The sequence below is a fragment of the Hypanus sabinus genome, chromosome 24 (assembly GCF_030144855.1).
Source record: "Hypanus sabinus isolate sHypSab1 chromosome 24, sHypSab1.hap1, whole genome shotgun sequence".
Lineage (NCBI taxonomy): Eukaryota > Metazoa > Chordata > Chondrichthyes > Myliobatiformes > Dasyatidae > Hypanus > Hypanus sabinus.
The window spans coordinates 20,729,854-20,739,972 of NC_082729.1; the positions used below are offsets into that span (position 1 = coordinate 20,729,854).

At 44.6% G+C, this 10,119-nt stretch overlaps 1 protein-coding gene across 4 annotated transcripts in view; it reads right to left on the reverse strand.

Annotated features, from left to right (window-relative positions):
* Positions 1-7,838, reverse strand: part of leng8 (leukocyte receptor cluster (LRC) member 8) — a 38,553-nt gene extending 30,715 nt beyond the window's left edge. For 3 of the 4 annotated variants that reach the window (XM_059949417.1, XM_059949419.1, XM_059949416.1), the window contains exons 1-4: positions 7,077-7,838; positions 6,230-6,378; positions 3,951-4,092; positions 3,162-3,275 (exon numbers count right to left, since the gene is read on the reverse strand). In XM_059949417.1, the coding sequence (XP_059805400.1) occupies positions 3,162-3,275; positions 3,951-4,092; positions 6,230-6,321 (348 nt within the window). In that variant the 5' untranslated portion in view covers positions 6,322-6,378; positions 7,077-7,838. The remainder of the gene's footprint in view (positions 1-3,161; positions 3,276-3,950; positions 4,093-6,229; positions 6,379-7,076) is intronic. The other variant, XM_059949418.1, reaches the window with a different exon arrangement.
* Between the last annotated feature and the right edge of the window lie 2,281 nt (positions 7,839-10,119).

Here is a 10,119-nt window from a genome sequence, read left to right on the forward strand (position 1 = left end):
AAGGATCTTTTTCACACAATTCAATAAGGGGGATTAATTCGATTAAAATGAAGATTCTTCCTAAATTTTTGTATCTTTTTCAGGCCTTACCTATTTTTATTCCTAAGACCTACTTTGATTCTTTAGATTCAATTTTAACATCTTATATTTGGATTAAACAAGCTCATTTAAGTAAAGTTTACCTACAAAGAAATAAAGAGATGGGTGGATTAGCCCTACCCAATTTTAGGTTTTACTACTGGGCTGCCAATATAAGGAATATTACTTTTTTGTCCTATTATATTTATCGTAAAGATTGCTCATCATGGGTCTCCTTAGAAGTTAATTCTGTAAAAAATTCCTCTATTGTCTCTCTTTTTGGATCATACTCTTCAAGTAACAGATAACATAATTGTTAAGCAAACTTTAAGGATTTGGTCTCAATTTAGGAAATTTTTTGGTTTAGCGAATTTTTCATTATCATCTCCCATTCTCTTTAATTACTTTTTTATCCCTTCGGTGACTGACAAAGTCTTTAAGGATTGGGATGAACTAGGTATTGTGTTTTTGGGACCTGTTTATCTCAGGATCTCTTGCTTCATTTGACCAACTGTCAACTAAATTTGCACTCCCAAAACCACATTTTTACAGATACCTTCAAATTAGAGATTTCTTACGTTTCCAATTAACTACTTTTCCTGTAGGTCCTGATAAAAATTTACTGGATGATCTTTTAAATTTAAAACCTTTTGTTAATGGTTCTATTACCGGTATCTATAACTTGTTGATTGATTCTAGACAAGGCTTTTTAGATAAAATAAAAAAAGCTTGGGAGGATGATCTAAATTGTCAGATTTCTGATGATAGATGGAATAAAATTCTTAAATGGGTTAATAAATCATCTTTCTGTGCTCCTCATTCTCTTCTACAATTTAAAGTGGTTCATAGAGCTTACATTTCTAAACAGAAGCTGTCCAGTTTTTATCCAAATGTTTCTCCACTTTGTAATAAATGCAACTCTGCTGATGCCTCTTTAATTCATATGTTTTGGTTTTGCCCTAAAATTGAAAAGTTTTGGCAGGAAGTATTCCATACCTTCTCACAACTTTTTAGGGCCCAATTTGACCCAAATCCCCTTACTGCCTTGTTTGGTATTATTGCAAATGAAGATATAACTTTAAATACTCCTAACCTACAGGTTTTAGTTTTTATCTCTCTCTTAGCAAAAAGAGCAATCTTGCTTAAATGGAAGGAGTCTACCCCTCCTACACATCTTCAATGTCTACGTGATATTATGTCTTATTTAAATTTAGAAAAGATCTGCTGCTCAGTCTTAAATTCGAAACAAGCTTTTTATGATATCTGGGGACCTTTCCTAAACTACTTATCCAATTTATAAAGTTGAACAGTGCATAGACTTATGTATATTGTTATCTTCTCTCCTTAAGTGAATATGTTTTTTCCCCCTAATTATCCATTATCATCCATCAGCTTTTTTCTTTGGTAGTTGGTAGGGGGTTGACTTTTTTTTATATAAAAAATTGCTTTTATGATGTATGACCTATCTCTAAATTTCTGATTACAGAGTGGTATACCTTTATGTGTTATGCTATAACATGCTGATCAATTTTATTACAATATATGAATGTACACAATTTATGTTCAGATGTATCTATGTGTTGCACTCTATAAATCTTGTTTTATTTCTTCTGAACAAAAATATTGCAAAAAGAAAGAACCCCCCCCCCCCCCCCCACCATTGGTTCTGTCGGATCTTCCTGTTACCGCAGCAAAGCAGACAATGTAACTGAGAACCATTTGCACCCCAGATATTTAACCCTACTCTAACTCCCTGTACGTTCCTTAAGGCTGATTTATACTTGTGCATACGGGCATCAATGCTTCTTCTTCCTCTGGAGGCTAAATAAATTTTCCACATCCCCGTTGAATCTTACCAATTTTTAGTGATGAAACCAGCAAAAACATTCTCTCTGAATGCATAACAGCTTGATATGGCAACTGCTCTGCTTGTGAATGCAAGAAACACAGCTCAGTACATCACAGGGACCTGCCTCTCCTGTGTGGACTGACTATACTTCTCATTGCCTCTGTAAAGCAGCCAGCATAATCAAAGACCCTATCCACCCCAGACATTCTCTCTTCTCCTCTCTCCCATTAAGCAGAAGATACAAAAGCCTGAAAGCACGTCCCACCAGCCTCAATGACTGTCACACTTGAGGACAGTCAAGTGGGATAGTCCTTGAGCCTGGTGTAATGTGCTTTCAGGCTTTTGTAAGCATCAACTCAAAACACCTATGCAGCATACAATCATGAAATTCATCTTCCCACAGTCACCAAAGAAAGACTATGGAATCAACCCCTTCAATGCAAAATATCAAAACCTCCTGCCACTCTAAAAAAAAATAAGAAACTGCAACAAAATAAAACAAATGAAAATGCAGAATATACAACACAAAAACCAAAAGGCATATTTCAGACCCTCACTCGCCCCCACCACTTCCCCCCTCCTGCTCGTGACCTCGATAAATATACTGATCTGCTTCTCTGTTCACCCCCGCAGTTCTCAGTAAAGTGAGATACCCCAGTTTCTATCCCAGTCAGCAGATTCTTCAAAATACCTCTTGTACAATAAGACGGACTCTTGCCCTCACAATCTACCTCGTCATATCTTGCACTGTACTTTTTTGCTTTAGTCCGCATTGTTATTGTTCTGCGTTCCAGCTCACGCATCGTGTAACGATTTGAACTGCATAAATAGTAAGCAAGGCAAGCTTTATACTGTAAACGAACAGAAATACCAATTCTCTCTCCTCCTGGCCACTGGGCAAGAAGATACAGAAACCAGACAATACACATCACTGGCTCAAGGTCCGCATTTACCTCACTATTTCATGACTCTGGAATCAAACCCTTACATGTTAAAGGTGACCTTCTGATCTCACCACCCATCTCGTTGTGGCCTTCTCCCAGAAGCCTACACTGCACTTTCTCTGCCAACCATTATACCCACATAGAATACCCGTTTCCTTCTGTTCAACCCCAACCTACATAGGTACAAAACGAACTTTTCACTGTACCTTGGTACAGTTGAGAACAATAAATCAGTAAGTGACTCGACTGACAGAGCAGCACCAGCGGGGGCGAGGTGCAAAGGAACTCACCATTTGGTAGGGGCTGTAGTAAGGGTAGGAGTAATTGTAGTTGTACTGTTGGTACCATTGCTGATAATATTGCTGCACTGCGGCGCTGTCGCTCTGCTGGAGATACTGAGAGCTCTAGGACCAGAGGAGAGGAACAGGTCAGTAGGTTTGTCAAGGTCACAGACAGGAGGGAGAAAAGAGAGTGTAGTAACAGTGAGGGAGGATTGGGTGAAGAGTTGATACCTGTCAGCCACTCAGTACTTAACCTCTTCCTCTCTTCCTGCAATCTGTCTCTCTTCTGCTCTCCCTGTAATCTATTTTCCCACATCTAACAGCTCCTTCCCTATCCCTTGCAACCCCACCTCACCATTCCTCCTGCCCATCAGCCCCCTCTCCAAAACACACCCCATAGTCCATTGCCTTCTCCAAACTCCTGTCCACCCTCCAACCCGTCACCCTCTCTGTCCGTCTCCAAGCCCCCTATATCCTTCACCCATCTGTAACCACCCCACCCTCCCGCTCTCCAACTGTCCATCTGCCTCTCTAATCCTTTCCCCAACACCCCATTCCTACCACTGCTGCCACCCCGTCCCTCCAACTCGAGCCACCCTGTTTTCTTACACCCCTATTACTTTGATACCCCTTCCTAATCCCCACCTTAAACACTCACCCCACCCTCTGCACGGCTCTTGCCCCACATCACAGGTCTTCTGCAACTAACTGTTACGCTGAAGCTGTCCCCAACCCTCATCTTCCTCCCCTGACGCCACTACCCTTACCACCCCTCCGCCCCCACACCCAGTCCATTACCTGGCTGGTGGCCTGCGCCCCGGAGATCGAGGAAGTGCTGGCTTTGTGAATGTTGGCCAGGGCCTGCCTGGCCTTCTCCCACTCCGGATTCTCCTGCTTGACTGAACCCTCGGCAGCACCACCGGTGCTGTACTGCTGAGCCCTGGGGAAACAGGAGCAGTATCAGGGAGAGGGCGGCAAAGCAAAGGGAACAACAACCTCCCCCCCCCCCTACCCCTGGAGGGCTCAGGTTGGATATGCACAGTAGAGGCATTTTACATTTTAACCTACTCCAAGATCAATCCAACCCTTCCCTCCTACATAGCTCTCTATTTTTCTTACATTCACATGTCCATCAAAGAATCTTAGATGTTCCTAATGTATCTGCCTCTATCTGTGTTGGCGTGTGGCCTAGTAGATAAGGCATCGGTCTAGTGATCTGAAGGTACACTAGCTGAGGCAGCATGTTGTGTCCTTGAGCAAGGCACTTAACAATATATCGTTCTGCGACCTTCCAAGGCGCAAATCCATGGTCTCACGAGACTAACGGATACTATATCTGCCTCTACCACCCACAACTGTGTAAAATAACTACCACTGACATCACCCCCTCACCCCCATAGTTTCCTCGTGTATTTCTGTTCTGGGAAGTGGCTGATATGGAAAGACATATTTTCTAAACAGAGAGAAAGCTCAAAAATCTGAAGTGCAAAGGGACTTAGAGGAGTCCTGGTGCAGGATTAGTTTGTTGAGTCAATGGTAAGGACGGCAAATGCGATGTTAAGGACTGGTTGGACTGACGGGCATGAATCTGTGTTGTATTGATTTATGAATATATCCAGGACAATATCCGTGCTGAGACAAGTGAGTCTGCGGCTGCTGGATATCTTGAGCACCAGAAGTAAGATGCTGAAGACACTCAGTAGGTCAGACAGCATCGATGGAGGAGAATGAACATTTGATGTTCTGGGCTGAGATCTTCCCTCAGGACCGCAAGATGGCTTGTTGACTTTCATCTGCAAATCATGACACATCTCTGGATTAAAACGCCAACTCTGCACCCTAGCTTCCAAAAGATGTTACCAAACCTCCGACATCTTCCTGCTGAGGCGGGGAGGGCATCTGGGACCCATTCTGAGCAGATCCAATTTGCTTTGCATGATGTAAGATGCCTGCTTCTTGTTAATACTATCAGGGTGGGGAAGGTACAGGAGCGTGAAGACTCACACTTAAAGACTGAGGATCAGCTTGTTGCCCTCTGCCATCAGATCTTTCAATAATCCATGAATATTACCTCAGTATTTGTCTTTTCTACTATATTTTTTTCATATAATTTAAATACTGCACTGCCACAGCTAAACAACAAATTTCACAACACACGTCGGCATGGTAATGTAGCAGTTAGCACAACGCCTTTACAGTACTGGTGACCTGGGTTCAATTCCTGCCACTGTCTGTAAGTAGTTTGCACGATCTTCCTGTGGGCTTCCTAAATAAAGACATTTATTTAGTTGGTAATGTTAACTGGTCATTGTAAAATGTCCTGTGATTAGGCCATGCGTAAATTGGGGGAATGCAGCACAGCTCAAAGAGCCTGTTCTGCGTTATACCTCAATAAATAAATAAACGCTAGTGATAATAAACTGGATACTAATCTCTCATACTTTTAAAAGTGGGGTAGAAGCTGTCGAGCCTAGTGGCCCATGCTTTCAGGTTTTTCTACCTTTGACCCAATTCACCTGGACATATAAGAGACGATCTAACCTGGACCCACATCTCCTTACCAGGCAAGACACAGCAGCGTCTACACTTTCTGGGGAGACTGAGGCATGCAAGACTCACTGCCTCATTCTAACAACATTCTACAGGAGCACCGTGCCTGGCACATCATTGTGTGGTAGATGACCTGCAAGGCATCGGAATACAAGACTGTACAGAGGATAGTAAAAACTGCATTGCTGAGGGTCCCTTCCACAATCTCCTTGACCCACTACTGTCAGGAAAGAGTTACAGAAGCATCAAGATGAGGTAAGACTGGGTAAGAGTTTTGAACAAACTCCTTACAGGCAGCGGCAGGAATTGAACCCAGATCGCTGGTACCGGAAAGCGTCATGCTAATCACTACGGTACTGTGCCGCCCCAACCAATACATCTTTGGATTGTGGGGAGAAACCGGGATACCTGAAGGAAACCCACGGGGAGAAAGTACAAACTCCTTACAGGCAGCAGGAACTGAACCCAGGTTGCTGGCATTGTGCTAATACTACGCTACTGTGGGGAGAAGGGTGCAGGGTTCTTACCACTGGGCAGCCTGTGCTGCCTGGGTCCCAATCCACGCTTGGCTCTGACCAGATTGCTGCTGCTGCTGCTGTTGCTGCGGGAGAGCCGCCATATCTCCGGGCTGTGGGCTCCCGTCCGCAGCCTCTGGAGGCAGCACCCCCACTGACACCTGAAGGGTGGGGGGGGGGGGGCGTATGCGAGAAGGAAAAGAGGAATCAACGTTAACACTAGTCTCATTGGTGCATATGCACTTCCAGCCCGATCCCACACCTCCAAGTCTTCCCCATCCCAACCTCTCCCATTGCCCCAATGCCAACTCCACTCCCAAGGCAGTGTTGACCCTCCTTTACAATCAAGTAGGCACAATATCCCCCACTGTGCTGTCACAGACACCCTTCCCGAAACAAACCCCAGTTTCAGGGAGTCCTGATCCTTTCTCAGCACCAACACATCATCTACACCCCCCTCCAAGCCATCCAACAGAACCTCATCATCCAGTTTACACTCTCTTCTTATTAGTACCATCACAGAGGAGGCACAGGACCCATACTCAATATTCCAGGTACAGCTTCTTCTCTTCTGCCATCAGATTTCTGAACAGTCCATGAACACTACCTAACTATTTTGCAGTCTATTTCCACTACTTATGCATATTATTCATTTCAACTTAGTTTTTGAACTGTACTGTTGTCATACAACAAATGTTATATGTCAATGATAACCTGGATTGCAATAACTCACTTCCCTGCCCCAAAGACAATCCAAATCCCCAGGATAGCACTCTCTCACCAACATGTAGGTGCAATTAACCTCCAACCCCACTGTTGTAAACCCCTACACTTCCTCTCTCACGACCCTTTTGCTCACCTGTGACGAGAAACTCAAACCGTCGCCGTGTCTCACCACCCTACCCTTGAGATTTTACTTCTAGATGACTCCTCCCTCTGACCAGTATCACTCAGACTCCCAGCCCCGTGAGACTTGCTAACCTCCCTATTAGCCCCTTCTCTTTCTCTCTGCTGGTCCCTCTGCTCTCTCCCTGGTAGCCCCTCCTTCCTCCCTCTCCCAGCTAGCCTTTCTTTTCTCCCTCTCCTTGTTCTCTCTATTTCCCTGCTGGCCCCTCTTTTCTCTCCTACTGTCTCTGCCCTAACTCTTCCTGATCTTGCACCACCCCTTCCACTATCTCTCCGGACGCTTCTTTCCTTTTCCCTCCTTTACGTGGGGCTCCACCCCTCCCAACCCTCTCCCTCTCTGTGCCTCAGCTTTTCCCCCTCTCTTCTCGCTCTTTTCCTCCCTATTCTTTTCACTACCCCTCTTTCGCTTCCCCCTTGTCCTCACCACCTATCACCCTCCTTACTCTCTCTAACCCTCTCCCCTTTTCAATCTTCACCCCTTTCTCTTCCAATCCCCTTTACCCTCCCCCACTTTTCCTTCCTTTTTCCACTCTCTCTTTCCGTTCTTGATTTGCCCTCCTTCCCTTTTCACTTCTCTCTTTCTATAACTGCCTTCCTTCCTTATCTCTCTGTTCTGTTTTCCTTCTCCTCTTTCCCTTTTCCCTTTTCTCCTTCCCTCTCTCCGGCCGTTTACTCTCCTGGCGATTGACAAAATGGCGGCGCAGCAGCCAAAGAGGAAGCACCGCCCCCTCCTCCCGTCCCGTCCCCTAACGGCGGAAGTACCCATTAACAACCAATGGAAGCTCGCCACCCTCCGTCAATCACGAGGACGCTTCACATAATGTTGCCTCTAATTGGAGCAGGGTCGCGACGAGGTACTTAACACACCCAATGAACGATTGGCGCATGCGCGTTCTCACTTCACCGTCCAATGGAAAGCCGGCACCAACCCTGAATTCGGAATGTCTCCTTTCTCACCAGTCACCAACAGTCCAATGAGAGGCGCATTCCTCCAAACATCGAACCAATCAGAGACAGAATTTCACGTCCGCGCGTCCTTCCTCCGACCAATGAGAGTCCCTAACCCCGTACTTTGGTGATCCATTGGACCAATCCTCTCTACCACCAATGGCGCTCTGCGTCCTCAGTGCTCCACCAATGGGAGTCAGGGCTGAGTCAATGGAGTGACTAACCCTTGGAGGGAATGGCCGTGGGAAGATCGGGAGGGCCAGGTCTCTGATGGGCAGGATGTTAGGCGGGACGAAACGCAGCTGGGCTAGAGGACAGTTGTGAGGGGCCATGAGGACAAAGTGTTGTACGGAGAAATGTGGACTTACCCACCGGCACCAAACCAAGAGGCTGCATGTTGAAGTTCAAGTTTATCGTTGTCTGAGCGTACATGTAAACAAACAAATGGACCACGGTGCACTCATAAGCTATATATCACACACTGCACATAAAACAAATACTAACATAAATACATTAATAAAATGTGATTCAGAAATACCTGTCGACAACAGCACAGATGAACAGCAATCCGCGAACTCCCGGCGATGAGATCTCTAGTGAGGATCAATGAGGCGTTTGGGGCAGGGGTGATGCACAAAATGCTGGCGGAATTCAGCAGATCAGGCAGAATCTACGGAGAAAAATGAACAGTCGACACTTCGGGTCAAGACGCTGCAGGAGGACTCATGAATCATTGTCCTGGCAAAAGGATTTCAGTCTGAGATGTTTCCTGTTCATTTCCCTCCACAGATGCCGCCAGATCACCCCCCCTCCCCCCACCCGCCACCAAGTTCTTCCAGCATGCTGTGCGTGTTTTCAAAATTCAAAGTTCAAAGTTAATTTATTATCAAAGTACATATACTGTATGTCACCATACATAATCCTGAGATTCAGTTTCTTGTCGGTTTACTCACTCAATCTATCACAGGACCATCACTATAATAAAGTCAATGAAAGGCCACATCAACTTGGGTGTTCAACCAATGTGCAAAAAAGAACTAACTGTGCAAATACAAAAAGAAATAATAGTAATAAATAGATAAGCAATAATTTTCGGAAACCTGAAATGAAAAGTGCTTGAAAGTGAGTCCATAATTTGTGAAAACATTTCAAGGATGTGGCATGTGAAGTTATCCCCTCTAGTTCAAGAGCCTGATGGTTGAAGGGTAGTAACTGTGTCTGAAACTTGGTGGTGTGAGTCCTGGGGCTCCTGTGCATTCTTCCTGTGCATTTGCAGCAGCGAGAAGAGAGATGATCCTGATGATGGATGCTGCTTTTCCTGCTACAACTTTCCAGGTAAATGCGCTCAATGGTGTGAAGGACTGAGCCGCATCCACTACTTTTTGTAGGATTTTCTATTTAAGGGGATTCGTGTTTCCACACCTGGCTGTGATGCAACCAGTCAATATACTCTCCACCACACATCTATAGAAGTTTGTCAAAGTTTTAGATGAGGGGAGATTTGATAAGCCACGCAAGATTATGAGGTGTATTAATAGTGTAAATGTCGGTGGGATTTTTTCTGCTGATATTGGGTGAGAACAGAACTAGAGTTTGTGGGTTAAAGATGAAATATTCAAGAGGACCCTGAGAGGGAGCTTCTTCACTCAAAGGATGATACGTGTGGAAAGAACTGCCAGCAGAAGTGGTGGACAATTCTCTTAATTGTAACCTTTAAGAGAAGTTTGCAGAGGTACATGGGTGACATTGGTTTGGAGGACTATGGTTAATGGGGCAAGGCAGATCAATTGGGCATTGCCTAGAAAATAAATGGAAAGTAAAATTTATCATCAAATATGTTACCATACACCAACATGAGAATCATTTTCTTGCATGCATATACAGTAAAATAGTGAAATTTACTAGAATTTATGAAAAACTGTATAAATCCTGTGAAGCAAATGTGCCAAAGGGCCTGTTTCTGTGCTGTATGAATCGACGAATTGAACATTTATAGGAATATTTCTGCATTATAAGGATGTGACAAGATCTGAAGGATTATTACATAT